Raw genomic sequence first — 24,063 nt, forward strand, 5'->3', positions numbered from 1 at the left:
TGTCGAAGTCACAGACTGCGACACTTCCTGCTCTCAGGTACAGCTTGAGAACGTCCTTGAATTCCAAGAGCCGAGGGCCGAATCGGCCAACATCGGCACGGGCACACACTCTTCCTTTCAAGCTAAATCACCTCCCGACAAAGACAGAGGGTAAATAATCAGGTTAGGGGGAGAAGTGTAGGTCCGGTATCTCCACCAGTCAATACGGTCACTGACCCCGACCCATACCCGGCTGTAGCTAGTCTGCGTTGTAGCAATACTTCGCAATTATTAGGAAACCTAGAGGGTGGAATAGGACATCCTAATAATATTGGCATATATTAAGATTTATTTAATTGAAATGCTCACTGTCTATTATATAATTTAAGACCAATCTTATTCATCATTGTATAACAAAAGCTAAGGAAACCCTGAATCTTGAATAGCCAATCACATCACGTCTTACAAAGACTAGAAAACCAATCAGATGAAGGCTAACGAATTTTAGAGGAAGAGATGAAAATTTTTCCAAGAAATGCTCTCTGGCTTGTGATCCCGACCGATATGGCAGCACATGAGGATAGGGTTCTTTTCAATTATTTTTTTTAAAGCATCAAGCCAGTCCCTTTTTGAACGTTTAAGTATTTGTAATTAATGTTTGATTGTTTATGAACTCAGTGAATATTTAAGAGTTCCTAATTGTAAAATATTCCCATATATATATATATATATATATATATATATATATATATATATATATATATATATATATATATATATATATATTTAATACTGATAGAAAATTACATGCGATTGTACCTGAGCCCAGCAGAGTTTAAAGGATTTGACTAATCAATTATTGTAGATAATTAATTATTCTACAAGGACTTCAGCAAACGTAGTTTGAGTGAGTGTTTAGATTTTAATGAGCTTACAAACACTAAGGCCTTTTTAGTGAATTGGGAATTATTTAAAAGCGCTATATAAATTTGATTCAAGTTTGAAAATTTTACAACGTGTCAAACGCTATAATATATTTGATAAGAACTATTTTCATGAATAAATTCAATATCCATAGGAAGCTTAATTCTGTGCATGGCACAAATCCATTTCTGTAAGATTTTAAATGATTATTTTTGTTAAATATTAATATTTGTTTGAAATATATCTATTGAACCTATAGACTGAACAGGTTCTAATTTGTCAAATTCTGAATCGACCTGAAGTTTCACATATCAGTATTAATAAAAATATATGTGATTGCTCACAGTATTGTGAATGCTAACAATCCTTGTGATATTTGAGATATTAAAGAATTTTTTTATTTGCATTTATATGTACAGTGATGCACAAAGTGGTAGGTGACATTGTTCAAGTTTTCATTATCATTTTAGTGAAGATATAATAATTGATTATTACGGAAGACTGTTTTTTCTGAATCCACATAGTAGATTGTGAGGTGAAGGAATTTGTAAGTATCTCTTCTTTTCTTTTTTTAAGTATCGTATTTTTTTTTTTTTTTGGCGCGGCTAGCAGAGGTAATGAATAATTACTGATTTCAGTTAAAATCTTGTTCTTTTTTCGTTTTTTTCTATGATTTCTATAATTGATTGTGTTTTTTTTGTGTAGTGGATGAGGATGAGGATTATCAATACAATCACTATCTTTCTCTTCCTTGTTCTGAATTGAAGTATATTTCTGAATATAAAACATTTTCCTCAACCAGGAATGGCGAGGACAAACTTACAATATTGCACATTAACATAAGGAGTTTTTCCAGGAATTTCGACAAGCTCCTAATTTATTTGAATGAATTGCCTAGGATAGATATAATAGTTTTGTCTGAGTGCTGGCTGCGAGGCGATGAGGAGGTTGAAATTCAAAATACTTGGAGAACTCTTCATCATTCCTTTTCCCTTGCAGAACTTTCTTTGTGTTTTCAATAGAAGTTAAAAAAAAGTTTATGTCCAATGAATTTTCTTGGAGTATGCTGAACAGTATATCGCCTTGCTGATATATATGTCACATAGAAAATTTGACAAAAAACAGAACTTGAACTCATTCAGTTTATCGGTAAAAATAACTTCATAACCCTCAATCGGCTGCACCTTGAAACGAATTTTGATTAATAATCAAATTCCATTTCCCTTTCCTTTATAATAATACTAGCCGTCAGGCTCGCTTCGCTCGCCATATCCGTCTAGCCAGGGGGCTCCCCCTCCCTGGACCCCCGACTGGATCGTCCAAAAATGAGATCAGCAGGCTCGCTTCGCTCGCCTGCATTTTTCATTTGAGCATTTTTATCATATTTTAGTACAATCCAGTCGGGGTCCAGACTAAACGTCTGGTTTAACGGATATGGCGAGCGAAGCGAGCCTGACAGCTAGTAATATAATATTCCCAGGATTGAAGTAGCAGTGCCCAATCAATTATCCGCGATAAATGCATTTAAATCTTCAACTTGGTGCAAACCTAACAAAGTCAACTCAACTTAATGCCAACCTGACAAAATTATTAATTTAGTTGCCAGTTAACAACTGTTTCCAAGAGGTACTCTATCTAGATTATAGTTCTATAGTAACATATGATATGGAAATTTCAATTATAATTGAGAGATTGGTAGAAGAAGAATATACATGCTAAAAGACGAACTTTAAACCCTTAAAAACAACCCTTAGAGTTGAAATATTGCCAAAAGATTTCTTAGTGCGCCTCTAAAGGGCCAACTGAACATACCTACCAAATTTGAACGTTTTTGGTCCGGTAGATTTTTAGTTATGCGAGTGAGTGAGTGAGTGAGTGAGTGAGTGAGTCAGTCAGTGAGTGAGTGCCATTTCGCTTTTATATATATAGATGGCAAATGAATATTAACATATTTAGGAAGAAGAATAAGAACAAAAAGAGCATTTATTCATTTGTGCTTACTGAGCCAGCTGTGGGTGAGCACCCAGCCAGTGCGAGGCATTGGTAGAGGGCAGAAATTATATTCTCCTTATTCAGTTGCCGGCAAGCATCCCTACGTTTAACAACAACTCCACGATGTGATTATTTATTGGTAAATAATCACTTTACTCCAAGTTTCTTTCTTTCTATTTTGTTAAGTGATTTTGAATTTTTCGACATATGAAGATATTTGTATTTAAGCTGTACTCAAACACGCTATTAAAGTGGTCCATGGTTGTGGCAAACTAATTTACGATTGACTATGGAAGAACGATCCTTGCCAAATCAATCCACAATATTATGAATAGGAGACAAGGGACTCCATACGAAGAACAGGTTAAAACGGATATGGAGAATAGGAGATAATTGCCAAGCTTTGTTTTCTTTTAAGCAATTAAGGAACATCATTTCCCAAATACTCTGCAACGTATCTCGGGACCGAGGTAATGTGATGATCAAATTATATTTTCCGGCATTGAGATTCACGAAAGACTTAATTAAACAAATATATGGGCCCATTATCAATTTAGAATATTAGGATATTGTCATGTATATAATGTTTTCAATGTTTTAAATTTCTAAACATTCATTGTGTTTGATTGAATTTTTCCTGACTTCATTCCATTAGATGAGAATACCGGATAATTAATAATAGGGTTTCCTCATTACTAATTATCAATAATTTATAAATTATATCAATATTTTCAGAAAATCGTTGTCTTAACAAAAACATTTTTATTCAAAATTTCTTTCCAAAACCCATACGACAGCGATTTCAACCTCCTCATCACCTCGCAGCCAGCACAAAACTATTATATCTATTCTGGGCAATTCATTCAAATAAATTAGGAGCTCGTCGAAATTCCTGGAAAAACTTCTTATGTTAATGTGCAATATTGTAAGTTTGTCCTTGCCATTCCTGGTTGAGAAAAAGGTTTTATATTCAGAAATATACTTCAATTCAGAACAAGGAAGAGAAATATAGTATTGATAATCCTCATCCTCATCCACTACACAAAAAAAAAAAACACAATCAATTATAAAAATCATAGAAAAAAAGAGAAAAGAACAAGATTTTAACTGAAATCAGTAATAATTATTCATTACCACTGCTAGCCGCGCCAAAAGAAAAAAAAATTACGATACTTAAAAAAAAGAAAAGAAGAGATACTTACAAATTCCTTCACCTCACAATTTACTATGTGGATTCAGAAAAAACAGTCTTCCGTAATAATCAATTATTATATCTTCACTAAAATGGTAATGAAAACTGAAACAATGTCTCCTATCACTTCGTGCATCACTGTACACAAATTTTTGTCAACTAAATTCAATCATGAAGAAGTTTGACAGTAGCGTTCGTTGATAATAAGGAAGCCGTCGGTAAACAAAGGCCATAGAATAAGTAACTATTGCCCCGCCTATCAATAAATGAGACTGGATTGAATGAATTGGAATTAAAGGTCGAAACTGAAAATTTACGTTATACTTCCTTGCTACAGTACTTTACTTGCTCCTTTTCAATGCAATCAAATGTATATTCATTCAATTCCATGTAAAAGCAAGAATGAGATAATAATAAAAATAGTTCTACTCTCAGATGCTATTATTATTCACTCATATAATTTCATCTGTCTACAAGAGACTCATGAGAGGTATTTAATTATAGTTCTGCTCTCAAAAAATAACAAGGTGAAGGGCGACTCTAACACTAAAACTCAGAAGTGCTTAAAATCTGACTGATTCAAGTACAAAGCAATAATGAACAACAAATTATGCAATGATCTTAGTACAAATAGATGAATGATAAATAATATAGAATAAAGTAAATAATATAATCTCAGTCCCAGCTAGCAAAATTGAGTCCGTAAACACTATTGAAGATAGAATTTGATAATACTCTATTGGAACAAATTTCAATTATGGGAATTAGATACATGAGATGACTAAGAAAAATCTGAAAATCGTTCTCGGTATTAATAATGAAAGCCTTTTCGCCATCATCTATTCTTATTTCGATATTACCGGCTTGATCAGTCCATACATATTTGAACTTCCCATCACGTTGAAGCTGTTTCGCCCTGGCAAACAGTACCCTACGCTTAGGCGTCAGCGACCTGTTGATGTAGATTGATCGAGACTCACCAGTCAAGCCAACGTGTCGAGTATTCAGATCGCCCTTCACCATTCGCTTATGCATCAGATCATGAGCGTCTCCACGGTGCACAAACTTGACGATGATACCAGGTGCGGGACGGTTATTCCTCTTCTTCAACCTATGGCAAGCATCAATGGAATCCTTTGCAATGTTCATTCCCACAGACTTGCAAACCTTGAAAACAGTTTCTGTTACATCCTCATTAGCCAAAGATGGAACACCGTTGACTACCAGGGTGTTTATCGCGAATACTGTTCGAGATCGTCCATCTGACATGAGACTGCGTCCAGTCTCGTGCGAAGAGTCACATTTTCGTCGGAAAGATTTTTGATGACCACTTTATGAGTTTCAATTACTTCAGCTTGCTCAGCCAACTTAGCCAACATGTTGGCTTGCTTAGCCAACCTTAAACAGCTTCACCAGTTTTATTTATCTTCTCCATACACGTACGGATGGAAACTGATGAGTTTTCACGCAACTGACTATTATTGCTCACAATCAACACCTTTAGATCTTCTAATGAAGCATTCAAAGATACAAGTGTTATATCCGAATTGTTTGCGGCTGATGCAGTGTTCACTCGCACTGGTGTCGTATCACTGTTGCTACGCTGAGTTCTAAACAATTTTTCACATATTTCACAGGATCAACCGGAACCACTAACCAACTGGTTAATCTCAGTTTGACCCAACCCGACACATTTCCCATGGAAGTACGATTTGCACTGTCTACAAACAATTCTTTCTCTGTTGTTTCTGATAACTGATAGGTTACTTATGTTGCACAAACTCATGACTATACTGTACTGTACAACCAAAAAATAAAAACTGAAATAAACTTCAACTTTGGTAATTATTGTTTTGCTTAAATATCAATTTTTCGGAAAAATGCAAAATTTTACGACACGGTGCGGCTAGACTACTAGTAGATTTCAGTTCATTGTAGGCAACGAACGGTAGATGATAACAAGCCAAAAACAAGCGACCGTCTCTCACTAAGTCTGGCAGATAACTGGTGTCTTGTATCATGTATGTCGATTTCTGGGCTGCGTTCGATGTCATCAACCAAAAGGCACTATGGTTCAAATTAAATAACATGGGAATACCATTTAAATTAATAAAAATGTTACAGGAATTATATAAATGCACACAATCGGCTGTGTGAACCACTAAGGGGCTAACACAGCAATTCGAAACTTACTGCGGCTTAAGACAAGGCTGCTTATTATCGCCGATTCTCTTCTCCTTATTCATTAATGATTTATTAGATTATGTAGGAGATGAATAAAGAAAATAAAAACATCCCTCCTCCAACTGGTCAAAATTCCTGTTTTTCACGAATAGGTTTCCCAATTTCCTTTTTCCTTTTCCCGACAAATGAGGAAGAAATTATCAAAACAATAAAAGACCTCAAATCCAGCTCAGCACCAGGAATTAATAACATAAATAATAGCTGTCTAAAAATCATTGCCCACTATATTGCTAAACCTTTAAAAATTATAATTAATAAATGCTTTGAAGAAGGTTTCTTTCCGGAGGAGTTCAAGGTGGCTAAAGTCATACCTTTACATAAATCGGGAGATGTTGACGATCCCAATAACTACCGCCCAATAAGCTTGCTAAGTGGATTTTCAAAGATCATGGAAAAGCTTATTAAAAAGCGGCTAGTACAATACATGGTTGTGAGTAAGGTGATTCACCCTAACCAGTTTGGATTTCAAGAAGGAAAAAACACAGAAGACGCTATTTCGTTATTAGTAAAAACTTTAACTGAAAATTTTAGTAATAATAAAAAATCTATTGCAATTTTTATTGACTTGAAAAATGCATTCGATACTGTCCCCCACACCAAACTGTTGGAAAAGCTCAATAGAATTGGAATTCGAGGTTTGCCCCTGAAACTTTTTACAAGCTACCTTGAAGGTCACTCTCAAATATTATCAATTGAAAATAAATCCAGTACTGAAAATCTTTTAGATTACGGCTTACCGCAGGGGACTGTACTCTCACCAATTTTATTCATACTATACATTAATGACCTCCTGAATCTCGACTTGCAAAATGGTCAAACAATCTCATTTGCCGACGACACCACTTTAGTTTTTTCGGGTGATAACTGGGAGAGTACTAAAATATCAGCTGAGAAGGGTATTTCCAGGGTCAAGAACTGGCTTGACTATCATACCCTGACTCTGAATCATAAAAAATCTTCATTCATGACCTTCACACCAAATGCTGCTACTCAACCTGTAAACCGAATAAACTTGAAAATTCATAATATCAAATGTAATAAAATAGGTTTGAATGATTGCGACTGTCCTAAACTAGAGGACTCTAAAACCGTTAAATACCTGGGAATAATTGTTGACCGTCATCTGAGATGGGATTCCCAGATCCAATCTCTATGTCACAAGGTCAAGTATCTAACAAATAAATTTTACAAAATGAGCCAGTTGAAAATGCAACAAATTACTAGAATGGCCTACTTTGCTCACGCACAATCTGTGTTGCAATATGGAATTAGGGTATGGGGGGGTACTGCTGAATGTCATATAAACAAGATCTTCAATGTTCAAAAACATATAATAAAAGTGGCACTAAGCAAACCAAGGCTGTATCCTACTAGAATTCTCTTCCAGGAATCTAACATACTTACAATCAAACAGCTCTACTTGAAAAATTTAATTTCATATTTATTAAAAAACAAAAATCTTTTCAATACCCGAATTACTCCATATAACACGCGCCAAACTTACAGGAGATCTGACTTACCTGAAACTAATCTAACAGTATGTAGAATGCAATTTCCGTATAGATGTGACAAACTAGTAAATATTATACCACAAGACTTCATATCAGACAATCAAAATTGCTATAAGAGAAAAGAAATCTTATCATGGATCAAAACATCACCTGACGTTTTCAGTAATCAAAGGCAGTAGCTTATAACAAATTCTAAATTTACGTTTCTCCACTCACCTCTTCTCATCAACAGTTGACTTGTGCATTCACTGTGCTTCTTCTCTTTCTCAGGTTTTCCCTCTTATGTTGTAAAAAAAAACTGTTCTTCATTCCACTCTGTATTTCAAATTTATTTTACCATTAGGCTATTCTTAGTCATTTATTATATTCTATTTTATAAATATTTTTTCTTTTCTACGTTTCTCAATCTTTATATTCTCTTACTCATGCTCGCGAACAGACGAAAGTCTTGCGAGCTACACATTCTTTTGTACTCTTTATTTATTTTGTATTTTTGTGTATTTAAACTATGTAAAATGTGCAAAGAATGAATAAATTGAAAATTGAAATTGAAAGATGGGTTTTGGATTAGAGATCGAAATATTAGAGGCTTACTTTATGCCGATGCATGCTTTTATGCCGGTGCTGCTGTCAGATAGCCTACACCCAAAGCTCTGCAGAGACTTAAATCGTATTGTGAGATATGGGGAATCAAACAAAAACATTTAATTGAAGATGGCGGAAAAATGGCGGATAATGACTGAAAGACCACGTTTTCCACGATATTCTCAAATACGGCTTCAACAATTTTCTTCAAATTTATACCCTGGATAGCTATTTATAAGCTCCAAAGATTGACCTGAGTTTTATTCATGGGAAAATTGCAGGAGCTCCGTAATATTCTTGAGAAAAATGCATTTTGTTTAATTTCTATCACGTTTTTCTCAAAAATGACTTGAAATATATTTTTCGAATTCATACCCTGTATATTTATTTATCAACTCTATCAACTGGCATAAGTCTCCTTTCTGGGAAACTAACAAGGGTCCATCCCATCTTCGAGAAATGGACTTTGTAACCTCCTTCTCGTGTATGAGGTAGGTAGGTAGAGCAGCAGTTCAGTTGTGTAGAGAACACGTCATAGTTGAGATATTTCATCTGTAGAACAGCTGTTTTGACGACTTTTGAAAAAACATCGAATTTTAACATAATTTACACAGTGGAGAATGTACTCTGGGAACAATTATATAAAATAGTATGATCGATTGTATAGTTTTATACAATAAATTATGTAGCCGCCTATCGTCATTATGTTATTCCCCTAGATTATTCTCGTTTGAGAATGAGGCTTATAGTTCAATGAGCAAGGAAAGTTTTGTGAGTGTACCATACCAGATTTTCCTTTTGTATTATTCTTAAAATAGAAAATTTCAAAAAACCTTATTTAATTCGACATGAAATTTCCAAAAAGGAACATGCCTGTCAAATTTCATGAAAATCCATTGCTGCGTTTTGCCGTCAATGCGGAACATAAAAATAAACATAAATATGAACTTAAAGAGAAATGCAAAACCGTCGACTTGAATCTCAGTCCTCACTTTGCTCGGTCAATGAATGAATATGGATAAATTATCTTAATGTGATATTATTATGAATTTATATCTTTCTTCATAGTGATGATATGATTCATCAACTGATAATTTCAATCACTTTGAACTTTGCAGAAGGATCACTTTGTCTTGTTGAAGATGAAAATAGCGCAACGTTTGGAATTCCCAAGTGAGTTTAAGGGCCGGTTTCCGTGCTCGGGATTCAGCTAGTTCTAGAAGTTCAGCTAGTTCTAGAAATTAAGCTAGTTCTAAAGTTCTAGACTTTAACTGGCTTTAAACTCTGGAGTCAGCAAATTGGCTTTACGAGTCAGTGCGTTAACGTGGTCAAGGACTTAAATAGACTCTGGAGTTTAGAGATCACGTTGGACCATGGAGTTTATAATTTCGCTTTCTGAGTGAAGGGTTCATAAGTCCAGGACTTGAATTAGATTCTCGCCTCTTTCCGAGTCGAGGATTTATCAAAGAACGTTAAGTCCAGAACTTGACTGACCAGAACAGCGTGATTTTACCCATCGACTAGGGTAGGGTTTAAATTTAAGTTCTTAACTGAGCAAACACAATAATCCAGTTATTGTTTTAGAGTAGATGAAAAGTCACATAGATGTCATGGAATACCTAAATTATTTGGATTAGTCCATCTAAATTCATAATATTTATAGTTTGCAAGTTTATTTGGGAATGAAATCTTGTCAGAATTATGCGTAAAAACTCACCTTATTTTACGTCTGTGACATAACCTAAGAATGTTCAAGAAAAATAATACAAGGATTGCCTTGGACTTCATATTCCAATCTGAATGCTATTAATCAATGTTATATTCAACATATTGATAATAATAATATATCAATAATAAATTATTATTCCAGTTTTTTTTTCAAAACAAATACGTTTTAAACTGAATAGCCTAATGAAATTTCATCCCAAAATCACTGGTTAGGATCAATGATCAATAATAGCATAACCTGAAATGGAATGTTTATTTATTCATATTTCAAAAGGTTAGGTTTTTCTTTGAATTAGGCCTACAAAGAAATTGAAACGTATATTCACAAAATAATTTGAGTATGCTCATTTGAATTATCCCGCTGCAATCAGCTGTTTTCGTTTTGCTATAATGCCAACAATACAACAGCAAAATATTGTGAATTTCCCTCATGATAACTGCATTAAGATCCTAGACTCAAATAAGTAGGGAACCTAAGAGACCCCGGAGTTTAAAAGATAAAATCGTAACTCATAAAGTCGATTTAGACCCGAGTGCTTATTTTAGTCCAGAACTTATAGATCCCGAGCTCGGAAACCGGCCCTAAATGTGCATTTACATATTTCTATTGGAGTAATAATCATCAATATGGACCATTTCCATGGCATTATCAAGAGTAAGATACTTATACTCATTCACTGACTACTATGTTTCTTCCTCTGGGAAGAGCAACAAAGTGCAACGAATTAAAGATCCAGACAGAATACATAGAACATAGATTCTCGCTTTCACAATCACTTTCAACTTTTTGCCGTCATATTGTTTTTTCATTTTGTTATATATTTTTGTTCTTGCTGTCATGAATATTCTCTTCCAACACATGATAACGAAGAGACTGATACAATTCATGAGTCTGTACCTGAAAGGAAACATGATGAGATACACGCTTAATTGTCAGGTTTGACATATGGTGAAAAAAACGAGTTTTCCGCTGGAAACTGCACTTTTATCTCTTTTTCCGATATCGCTGCAGCCTCAGCCAAATGATCCAACAGTCTTCGACTTGATGTTATTTCAAAGCTTTGGCAATGTTCTACAACACTGTCACAATAATATTAGTGTATGTCGACTGTAAATACATTTAAGGGTTGAAAGTGGAATTTTGCCCCCAAAAAATGCATGTTTCAAGATTATGAAGTTATATTAATCATGAAAGGAGTATTCAAATTTGAGACGATTCTCACGAATATTATAGTTTGGGTAATTCTGAACACTATAGTGGTCGAATCAATCTGATATCTCTCACTATAGACATAAAAAAGGAGGTGTGCTTGCAATTTATATTGTAGTTCTTATTTTTCAATATATCATTTGGGTACATAAGAGAAGTCCAGAACCAATTTCTTCATGCAAAATTTCCTTGTGCTAGATACAGGGTGGCCCAAAAACCTCGTATTTTCGGCTAATTTTCCAGTTCTCAGCTATTTCTGCCGAATCTTGTAATCGGACAGAAAAATTTGCTTCCGCTTGTTTTTTAGATTACGAAATTCTGAATAAAATGAAATCATTCGGAACTCTCTATCTCCAATGAGTACTGAGTTATGATTTTTCAAAAATGAGTGAAATTTGTAGGAAAAATCAATTTTGATGAATTTTAGTTTTTAATCAACAATATCTTCCGATTGTTAACATTTAGATGTATGATTCATGATACTGAATTGTCCTCACATTGATATTTCGCACAATGACATAAGTTCATGAAAATATGTTCTATGAGAATCACCCGTTATATGCACTTCACTTCAGTATTTCCTAGTGTAGAGGCGCCTCATTTAAGGACACCTCAAGGATCAAAATTTCAAACACTTATAAATTTTGACACAATGCTCAGATTCCATAGTACTACACTTCATTCTCCTCGACTCGTCAAGGCGGTCCAAAATCATACACCATAAGTCAAATTCGGTCAGAAAATGAAAATTTTATTGTTGAGTGTACATAAGCCCATATTCCAATACACAAAAAATGGCCAATCTCTATATATTCAAAGCTGCATGTCTTTTGAAATACTTCTGATAAAATTTCCAAATCTGGTGAGGATGTGAAAATTGTTCCCCTCTACCCACTCCAATAGATGATTCAAATACAATTCGAAAGTTACAGAAGATTTAAAAAATGACGATTTCAGTTTTTACATTTTTCCCGAGATTTTACTGTTGATCAAGAGTTTCTAAAACGAGTCTAATACATAATAAAAACTCACAATTCATTCCAAATTGTAGATAAATCTATCCCCTACAAGCTAAGTTGCCTCAAATCCATCTTGGATCACTCTGGCATATCATAGAACTGCCAAAACCGTTATTAAGAGAAAAATATCTACAACTTCCGGATTTTTTTCAACAATCAAATCTCACTTTAGGAACATATTTTTTCATGAATCGTTTACAGCAGATGAGAGAGAAAATGCTATTGCACATTTCTAGATCAAGTAATGATTTTTATAATGAGGTGTTATAAATACACATAGCTTTTAATATAGAAATTGGCCATTTTTTGTGTATTGGAATATGAGCTTAAGTACACTCAAGAATATAATTCTCATTTTTTGACCGAATTTGACCTATACTGCATGATTTTAGACCGCCTTGACGAGGCGAAGAAGAATAAAGTGTAGTACGAAGAAATCTGAGCATTGTGTCAAAAGTTATAAATATTTGAAATTTTGATCCTTGAGGTGTCCTTTAGCGCGTCTAGCGTGTGATTCTCATAGAACGTGATCTCATGATCTTATGTCATTTTGCGAAATATCAATGTGACGACAATGTAGTTGGTGATGATGGTTGAAGCTTAAAATTAGGTGTTTTTTTTTACAATAAAAGGAGCATTGTTGTCAGGTGTACCTGGGAATCCATTTGAAATAGAGCGCTCTCCCTGATCTCAGATTGTAGAGCACAAGAATAGGCCCAGAGGGATTTTGAATTATACATCTCAATGTTAACAATCGGAAGATATTGTTGATCAAAAACTAAAATTCATCAAAATTGATTTTTCCTTCAAATTCCACTCATTTTTGAAGAATCATAAATCAGTACTCATTGGAGATAGAGAGTTCCGAATGATCTCATTTCATTCAGAATTTCATAATCTAAAAAACAGGCGGGAGCAAATTTTTCTGTCCGATCACGAGATTCGGCAGAAATAGCTGAGAACTGGAAAATGAGCCGAAAATACGAGGTTCTTGGGTCACCCTGTATTTAGCACAAGGAAGTTTTGCATGAAGAAATCGTTTCTGGACTTCTCTTATGTACCCAAATAATATATTATAAAATCAGAACTACTACAATATAAATTTCATGCACCAATGTATATAATGACTGGACTACTATAGCTGGAAAGCAATTATTGATATAGAAAATGCTATCAATTATGGCCGCCACCATGGATTTTTCAATGATTATGACTATTTTTGTTGTTTCCATCATTAATATTCTTATACTTAGCTTGGTCTAAGAGATTGAAATCACTTTCAAGTCTTCTCCATGGAGTAGGCTGGTCATGGAAAAATTTTATAGGTCTAGCTTGTTACCTCATGCCTATGGGAGAACGCACCAGGAATCTTGTTAGGTTTTCTTTGGAGAAGACATTAATTGACGTGGGTACAGCGCTTGAAGACATATCATTTAAAAGCTGAGGAACCGATCTAAATTCCATACATGCAACATTTCCTCGTATCTCTTGCACGAAAGACCTATGTTAAAAAGAAATTTGAGAGAATGGGGAAAAACAATAATTTTTGTAGGGTTCTGGGAGGCTATAACAGAATTAATAGAATATGTGTTTCAGAGGAAAATTTCAGGAGATGAAGATTGTAAAGAAAGGTTTTGAAAATATTTTGGTGCAATCATGAACAGTTATCAGAATTCAAGCGATTAAAGATAACACTGAATACTTGGATCCTGTTCCTCCTAACGAAGAAATTGAGACATTTTTCACGTTTGTTACCCAAAAATGACCATGGAGTGGCATTCTTAGTTCATTTGCACCCGGACTGTTCAATATTTATTCTCTCCTGCAATTTTGAGTGAACATTAAATTCAAATGTACTTCTGATGTGGATTAAACACTTATTAGTGAAGTCCACGTTATAATGGCAGTGGATAGAGATAGGAGAACAGTGTTGCCGTTTGTCTGCCTTGATTAATTATATTCCTACATTGTCAAAAACGGATTTGGCAACGTTGCCGAGCTGGAAAAGGATTGCACTATCTGCTTTGTGGAATGGTAGACAAGGATAGCAGCACCAATGTTAAACAAATACCGCCATTATATTGTGGACCCCACTATAGCAGTGACGATCGTTTCAGCCTTGTGTGGGCCATTATCAGACTGAAGTGACGTTTCTATGAAGGTTATGTCTGTATTGTAAACGGAGGGGGGTTGTTTCTTCTTTTCTATAATATTGGCTGAAGTTGACTGCTATCAAATCATCTACCGGTATTTGAATCCTTGATTGGTTGGGAGCTTTTAGTGGATTCGTTCATTCACATGCACAGATTATCATCATTAACTAATTGTCACCTATTTCAGCAACTAGCAACTATGAGTCAGGAACTTCAATGAAAAATACTAATAAAATTCAACTTCAGGTTTATTGAACTCATTAAAGAATCAATAGAAATCATGTCAAATTTTCAACAGAGTTACTCAGTAACTGATTCAGAAAAAGAAGGTATATTCAATCAATTCAATCTATACATTTTGGAAACCTGCTAACTTGCTGCAACTAAATTCGGGCCTCGGTCATTCTATTGTCACAAAGTAAAATGTCATATGTTGCAGTCGGTCGAGGACATAAACCCCGAGGTGATAGCCGACCCCAGAGTTTCCTGGATCTATAGATTGAAAAAGGATGAGGCATTCAATCTTCTACATGATTGGGGCATAGTGTCATCTGGAACACTTGCTGAGTTGAGAAAGTTGTTAGTAGAACAACATAAGAAGATGGCAGTACGTTATCCCAGCCCAAGACCCGGCATAATGAGCGGAAGCAGTGGGGAAACTAAACACTTGGTGACAGGTACCCACACTGAGGTTAGAACCAATATTCACACAAACCCCCTCATGGACCCAGGGGCGGTATGTGACAAGGTAAGAAGCTGGAGACTGTCATTCGACGGCCAATCAGATGCTCCTAGCTTCTTGGAAAGGCTAGACGAGCTACAACAAGCCTATGGGCTCACTGGCAACCAGCTACTAGTCGCGCTGCCTGAATTACTGGTTGGTAAAGCTACTCTATGGATGCGTAATCGTCGTGACCAGTGGAAATCATGGGACAATTTTGTGACAGATTTCAGATCACGCTACTACCCACTTACCTATGAGGAGGACCTCGAGAATCTAATTCAGGCAAGGAAGCAAAGGGAAGGTGAATTGTTTGACGAATTTCTCGAAGATGTACTGACACTCATGAGGCGTCGAGGAGGTTTCACAGACGAAAATAAATTACAGAGAGTGTATAAGAATCTCCTCCCACGATACAAATTGTATATTCGGCAATCAGATGTTCATAGTATCAACGAATTGGAAAAATTCGCGAGGGAGTATGAACAAATAAAAGCAGAGGAGAAACAGAATAGACAGAATTCGAGAGTTCACATGATTGAGGACACGAAAAAGATTACAAGGCTCAAGGTTGAGACAGTTATAACCCCTACTAGTAACAGACCATCTCTTAGTGAGTCTGAACCCATGTTTGGGCAATACAAGAGACCAGGGCACTGGAGATCACACTGTCCCGATATCCCACCATGTAAAAGGAGCGGAAAGAGAGCACTGAAATGTGTCTGTGATGTGCAGAAGGAGAATAAAACTCCGAACAAGACAGCAGTGATGCGAACAGCACACAGGATTCCTGTGATTGAAGAGTCATCAAGGGACAACAGACTATTCATTACTGTGACAATCGGTGGTAAAAAGTGTCGGGCATTGCTAGATAGTGGCGCTGAAGCTAATTATATGAGTAATGACGTTTATGAAGTTCTCAAAAAAATAGGGATGATAAGGAAGGTACCAACTCATCACCACGCGATATTAGCTGATGGACGATCTACCCCATTAAATGGGAAGCTGACAACTAATGTAACTATAGGACAAATCACAGTTCCACTAGTGGCCTCTATAATGGAAGGACTTGGACAAGAGTTGCTATTAGGAATGGAATTTATGCGTGAAAACAGAGTGAATATTCACACATTCACGAGAGAGGTAGAGTGGGATCCTCCCCAACTGAATCCTACAAGTCCGCTAATAATGTCGCGATCTCTCTTATTGGGGACTAAGACAACAGCAGTCCCAACAATATCAGCTGTACAATCCGAATCTCAGGACAACAAGGATCGCGACAGAAGGATGTTCAAGCAGGATGGTTTGAACAGAGTCGAACCCAATGCCTTGATTGATAGCAAAGCAGAGTTGTCATATGTTCCAAGGCAAGCATCCGGGGGCAACATAGTGATGGATCACAGGAATGAGATGACTGACTCAGAACGCCAGGCCACGATTCATGCCCCAGCCACCAACACAAGTGCTGAATCCGAGAGGGATGTGGAAGAGTCAATACCACCCCCGACTGTCATGGATGTGAAAGAGACAACACCACCCCCCACTGCCATGGATGTGGAGGAGTCCATGCCACCCTCAACGGATATGGACGTAGAAGAGCCAACACAGTCTTCGACCATCAAGGAAGTAGTCCCACCGTCCCAGGCTCCCAGACCAGGCCCCTCTCGAAATAAGGATCCGGTGATGTGTCACCGCAACACAACACCAGGAAAACGCAAACGGGCTGGCAAGCCACGTATAAAAATCCAATTACCGGATGGACGGCGTAAATATGTGCCCATAGACCAGGCATAGATGATGCCTATAGGCAGTGGCATACACCTCTTAAGGTGATGCCTAGATGGCTCACGCCTTTTAAGGTGGTGCCATAGAGGGCTCCGAACACCCCCCCCCCCAAGTAGGAGTGGGGTGTCACAAAGTAAAATTGTGACGAGAAAATAATAAATAATATTATTGAAAGACGCTCGGCTATCAGCAATGCTAGCCGACCGCGGAGATAAGGGAGGTACCGATGGCGCACCATCTTCCGCGCATCAAGACGATTTCCACCGCCTCTGGCGGCGGCTCAACTCCATCCCCTCCACTTTGGGGGAGTATTTAAAGGCCGGACGAGCCCCAGACCACAGCATTCCGCTCACAAACCTTCCTGCTCCTGGTACAGCGGCCCGTTGGCTGCCGTACGTCCCCGACCTCCTGCCCTGGTACAGCGGCCCCTTGGCTGCCGTACCTGTCCTCCCATTTCCCCAGGGCACAGCGGACCGTTGTCTGCCGTCCCTGACCTCCCATCTCCCTAGGGCACAGCGGACCGTTGTCTGCCGTCCCTGTCCTCCCATTTCCCCAGGGCACAGCGGACCGTTGTCTGCCGTCCCTGACCTCCCATCTCCCTAGGGCACAGCGGACCGTTGTCTGCCGTCCCTGTCCTCCCATTTCCCCAGGGCACAGCGGACCGTTGTCTGCCGTCCCTGTCCTCCCATTTCCCCAGGGCACAGCGGACCGTTGTCTGCCGTCCCTGACCTCCCATCTCCCTAGGGCACAGCGGACCGTTGTCTGCCGTCCCTGTCCTCCCATTTCCCCAGGGCACAGCGGACCGTTGTCTGCCGTCCCTGTCCTCCCATCTACCTAGGGCACAGCGGACCGTTGTCTGCCGTCCCTGTCCTCCCATTTCCCCAGGGCACAGCGGACCATTGTCTGCCGTCCCTGACCTCCCATTCCCCCAGGGCACAGCGGACCGTTGTCTGCCGTCCCTGTCCTTCCTTCTCCCCGGGGCACAGCGGACCGTTGTCTGCCGTCCCTATTCTTCCTTCTCCCCAGGGCACAGCGGACCGTTGTCTGCCGTCCCTATTCTTCCTTCTCCCCGGGGCACAGCGGACCGTTGTCTGCCGTCCCTATTCTTCCTTTTCCCCAGGGCACAGCGGACCGTTGTCTGCCGTCCCTATTCTTCCTTCTCCCCAGGGCACAGCGGACCGTTGTCTGCCGTCCCTATTCTTCCTTCTCCCCAGGGCACAGCGGACCGTTGTCTGCCGTCCCTATTCTTCCTTCTCCCCGGGGCACAGCGGACCGTTGTCTGCCGTCCCTATTCTTTCCATTTCCTCAGGGCACAGCGGACCGTTGTCTGCCGTCCCTATCCTTTCTGTCCTTCCTTTTCCTACTCCACTGGAGCGGAACCGAGGCCGTAAGGCCGGTACAAGATTACATCAAAGTGGTGTCATCAGAGAAGAGAGCGACCTTCACGCCGTCAGAAGCACCAGGAGGTGCTGTTCACGCCAGCTGAGGCACAAAGAAGAAGGAAGAGGAACTTCGACTTGCCTCCTTTCCCCGCCCACATTACGACTGAGCGAAGTCATCCAGGAGCAACACCTGGGTATCAATCACCCTCCTCTGAAGCTACTCAGGGTGTACGTGATACTATGAATAAATTCCGAGCTGAATAAAAACAATAGTTTGGCACTCACCATTTCAACAATATTCAAACTTTACTTTTGAGAACACTTAATCCAAAACTCAATAAACTCAGATGTAATGAAACTCATCACACTCTACTTAAATTCACGCACACAACTAACCTTTTAATTTTATATCCACTGATTCTATCAAAATTTTAGATTACTATACAAACTACAAAAAAGCACTGATATTGAAATCTTTTGAATTTGTCCCTCTGGATGGGTAACAGACCCATTCAGAGGACCGAGGCTCGCGCACCATTACATGATTTTTCGTTCGCGTCTCAATACCAACCGAGGCCTCTTCACTGAAAATTATTCCCCCTCCACAAGCGTTGAGCATAACTTCCAGTGGAAAAGCCGAAGCTGCAAAAAGGTCGATGGTCGTACAATTCCCAAATACAGTAGCTTTTTCGGCAAGAAATTGAAACTGCATTTGAAAAATGCACGAAAATTGCTTTAATTTTGACAACTAAGCAATAAGTTAGCAAATCCAAACAAGACAGTCAATTCTCACACTAAAAACGCTGGGTTCAACATACAGTTAGAATCAATGTTCATTCTAGTTCAAAAACCTGAAAAAAATATAAGATACACAAAAACAACGACAATAATACCCACCCAATATTCACACTATTACATTATGATGAGGAGCGAGGATTCTTCTACCTATTGATGTGGAAGATAGGATGTGGCTGAACAACATCCGGAATGATGATCAAATTAATTTCTCATCACTCACACATCACGTCAAAGACGAGTTCTTCAAAATTTAGTAATACCGCCCAACTGACACATCTTCCAGTCCATCACCCTATAGATAGCTATATACTATTATAATACCATTCATCTATCTATAAGGGTTGTGTGGCAGAGAGGACCTAAAGTCCTAACTCCGCCCTTATTGAAGTTATGTCACTTTATAAGGTGACATTACCTATTCAATCACTAGCAGGTAACCAGTGCTTCGCATGCCAACCTGACAAAATTGGATTGGTTATTAATTAGTTCCCAATTTCAACCATCTCTTTCGAAGAGGTAGTCTCTCTGGCTAGATTATAGTTCTTTATTAGCATAATAGTATGTACATTTCAACTATAATATTATACTTATGTTCCATGAATGAAATTTGAACATTAATACTGAAAAATCTAGAAGGGAAATTGAAATTCAGGCTTCGTGGTGCACAAGATTGATATTTTTAGAATCAATGTGCAAAATTTGGAGATCTAAATCATTCCCGTTTTTCCGGTATGCAATCCACAAGTTGACATGATTTGATATGAACAAACACAACCCTACTCTCTCTCTCTCTTATTAAGTAGAAGAAGATATTCAATATTCCACCATCATACAAGAGAGAGTCTGATAATGGCCCACACTAGGCTCTAACGATCGTTAATGCCATAGATACTAAATTTCACGTCAAAAGTGCTTCTGTATTCTCTGTTCTTCTACTCACGTATTATATATTATATACTAGCAGGAAACCCGTGCTCCGCAAGGTTCTATTTCAAAACTTGACAAACTGAGAACTTGATGTAATGAAATCTTGAAGAATTGAAAATAGGCCTATAACCATCCTCGGTTAATTAAGAATCAACTTGTTATTACTTGATCAACTTGGGCTAAGAATTTAACTTGAGAACTAACTTATTATTAATTTGTTAATAGCCTCACAAGATACAATTTTTGGCTTCCGTGTACGTGACTACAGTAATGAATGCTTATCAACTGATCATTTTATTCACTTCAATCATTATCTTATCTCCTTCACTCTCTATTCCATTTCATTATTGTACTTCCTCACTCATATCTGATTCATTTCTTTTTTTATCCAATACTTTCCCTTAACAATTTATTGATTATTATGTTATTGATATTTCTCTCCTACATTTCATGAAAATATATCTCATTACTAGCTGGCCCGGCGAACTTCCTACCGCCAAATAGTTAATGTATCTCAAGACAAACTTCAACTGGATGCAACTTCACCTGAGGAGGCGCGATGCGGCATTTTGCATGCAGGTGCTTCTTGCTCACTGGTTTGAATGGAAGCACTCACACACACTGAATCGAGCATGGCGTGGAACCATTTGATGAGGCAATCTCCATGAGATCAACACTTCATTTTGTTTTCAGTCGGGGCGTTTAGAATAAAATACATGGGTGGTTCTGGAGCAGCACACGCTCTTGTCTACTACAGTAACTGTTGGTAACAGTATGGCCATTGACTGTCATGTAGTACAAATCCGCCATTAAGATTCCAAACAAACTTTATAGTCCTATCATTTCATTTACCGATTGGGAACATATTTTGAACTTCCGATGAGTTTGGTATAGCATTTTCGAAGGTAAATTGATTATACTCCAATATAGACCAATAAAGTTCATTCAAATAAAACTAATAACTCTTAAAACATCTATCTTTCTTCCCTCGGACTCCTCGCGGACCATTTCCAGAGCTTTTGAGGACCACTCTTTGGAAACCACTGTTCTGGATAAATATGCAAAAAGATTGATTTCAATTCTGTTGTATTTCCTTATCCAATTTATTGGTTTTACCTTCTTAATAATCTAATTTAAAAATATTTTTGTGGTTCGATTGGATAAAACATTCTATGAAATATTTAACCGTGATTAAGTGCTGATTGAAGACGTCTCTACTTCTATGATTGATTCTCTGCAGTCCTGAGAAGCCTACCCATAATAACATGTTCAATCTTCAATAGCTGTTGATTATTAGTTTCGATTTATTACAATATCATGACATATTTCAAAAGTTTATCAGATTATTTGGAAGGGATTCAGCTTTCAGGTTACCTACGATACCTAGGTACCTTCCATTTCTACTCCCTATTATCTACCCTAGATTTTTTGGGGGGATTCAGCTTTCAGGTTACCTACGATACCTAGGTACCTTTCATTTTTACTTCCTATTATCTACCATTTACTATTTCAAGTACTAAAATTATATTGCGAATATATTTAAAAAAAACTTGAAAGAGATTATTACGGAGTAATCACGGAAATATGCTTTGATAAGTAAAGGCGAACGATTTCACTTATATTCCACTATAAGCTGAATTATAAATACAAATATATGGAATCTTCATGGCGACGGTGGGAAAAAAACTAAAAAATATTTAAATTGTGGAGTGTTTCATTGAATAAGCCAGTGCAGTTGCTATTATCCCTAGTTTGCAAATAAATTTGCCAAAAGTTAAGGCCGTCCGGCTCGCAAATATACTGGGTTTCTGACCACAGCTCTAGCTCAGTGATAGATGCATGAATACTCTCAATATAATGAAACTCCATGGGTTTCAGCAACTGATAATTAACAATTCTCACCGCTGCTCACTTGAAGATATTGAAGATTACCAATAAGGAAATCAAAAAGATAGTCAGTTACTGATCATCAGTAACCATATATTGAATCAAGAGTAATGAGAATCAACTATTATTCTTCTAACTGAGTTTCAAAACGCTCATCATGAATACAGGTATACACTAATTTATCCTTTCAAAATTCCTTGTGACTTACTACGCCAGTTCTAGAAGTTCTCTGGATCCTTATATGATATATTGTAGACTTATTATTATAAATATCAGTAAAGATTCGCTGGCTGAATCGAAGGATGATAGGTAATAGTTGCTCTTCAATCTTAATAAATTCACTAACTATATATGCTGCAGAATAAAAGTGCTTGGTACTAAGACAGCTCAAACTGTACATCACGAGATGGATCAGGAAAATGATAAAAACTTATGTATGCTGACAAAAAAACATGAATATATTCCCATAAAATAATATAAATATAAAATCTCTTGGAAATACAATTCCATATAAATAAATTCATCAATATCTCAATAATTATCACAGGAATTGTTAGCATTCACAATATTGTGAGATATAAAGTATTTATATATTTATTAATACTGATATGTGAAACTTCAGGTCGAATCAGAATTTAACAAATTGGAACCTGTTCAGTCCATAGGTTCAATAAAATCAATATACTTCAATCAATAATTAATAATCAATAGAATAATCATTTAGAATCTCAGGGTATGTGGATTCGTACCATGCACGGAAATAAGCTTCCTAAAATATCAAATATATTCATATTAAGAGTTCTTATCAAATATATTATAGTGTTTGACACCTTGCGAATTTCTTAATCTTGAATAAAAATTTATATAGTGCTTTGAATAATTCCCCAATTCAAGATAAAGGCCTTTGGTCTAATGAGCTCATTAAGAAGATAGAAGATAACACTCACTCAAACGACGTTCTGAAGTTCTTGTAGAAAAATTAATTATCTCCAATTAGTCGAATCCTTTTGACTCCGCTGGGCTCGTGTATGGTCCAGATTGCGTGTAAATCTCTTTCAGTATTAAGTATATATATGCGAGAATAATGTATAATTAAGAACTCTTAAACAAACACTGAGTTCACAAATAATCAAACACTAATCAAAATACTTGACATTTGAAAAAGGGACTGGCATGATGCTTTTGAAATTAATTGAAAAGGGACCCTATATCCATGTGCTGCCGTATAGGTCGAGATCACAAGCCAGAGAGAGAATTTCTTGTAAAAATTTTCATCTCTTTCTCTAAAATTTGTAAGCCCTCGTCTGATTGGTTTTTAGTCTTTGTAAGACATGATGTTATTGGCTATTTAAGATTCAAGGTTTCCTTAGCTTTTGTTATACAAAAAAAAAGGATAATATTTAAATGAATTATATAACAGCCTGTAAGCATTTCACTCGAATAAATGTTAATATATGATAATATAATATTGAATATATTTATTTTTTTATGTGAGCATTGTACACTCTTGTTTATTTATATTTTTTTAGATTTCAATAAATATTCCAAATAACATAATAATCATGGCTTTTCCATTACATAAACCTCTCTTTACATATAATATTTAAAAATTATCCAAGTAAAATATAATGTAATTCATAATAGTCGAGTGATCAGTCAGCTGATTTGCTCGCACAATAAATCAATAAATTGTAGACTGATCTAAGATCATATGACGTACTAAATCAGAACAAAGGATTCTTACCTCAAATCGTACAAGTATTTTTCCTTTTTATTATAATCTGCCAATAAATAAACTAAGTCGCTTTATAATTTTATTTCTGCCAACAAATTCTCAATAATGCATAATTATATTTTCCATGGTTCTCTTATCGCTTTATAGATAGTACGACTGCTTCTTATCAGAAAGAAGATTCAATTTTATTAGAGTGTTACCTAGACTAGGCTAACTGCTCTTCCAATTTCACAATTCTATAAGATAGTTTGTTTCTTTTGAATTATTTTATGATGTCAAAACGGGTCGTCA

At 36.9% G+C, this 24,063-nt stretch overlaps 1 protein-coding gene across 2 annotated transcripts in view; it reads left to right on the forward strand.

The window, feature by feature from the left end:
• LOC111052006 overlaps window positions 1–24,063 on the forward strand; it is a 469,556-nt gene that overhangs the window by 100,128 nt on the left and 345,365 nt on the right. For both annotated transcript variants that reach the window (XM_039435624.1, XM_039435625.1), the window contains exon 5: window positions 9,546–9,600. In XM_039435624.1, the coding sequence (XP_039291558.1) occupies window positions 9,546–9,600 (55 nt within the window). The remainder of the gene's footprint in view (window positions 1–9,545; window positions 9,601–24,063) is intronic.

This window comes from Nilaparvata lugens, chromosome 9, assembly GCF_014356525.2.
Source record: "Nilaparvata lugens isolate BPH chromosome 9, ASM1435652v1, whole genome shotgun sequence".
Classification (NCBI taxonomy): Eukaryota; Metazoa; Arthropoda; class Insecta; order Hemiptera; family Delphacidae; genus Nilaparvata; species Nilaparvata lugens.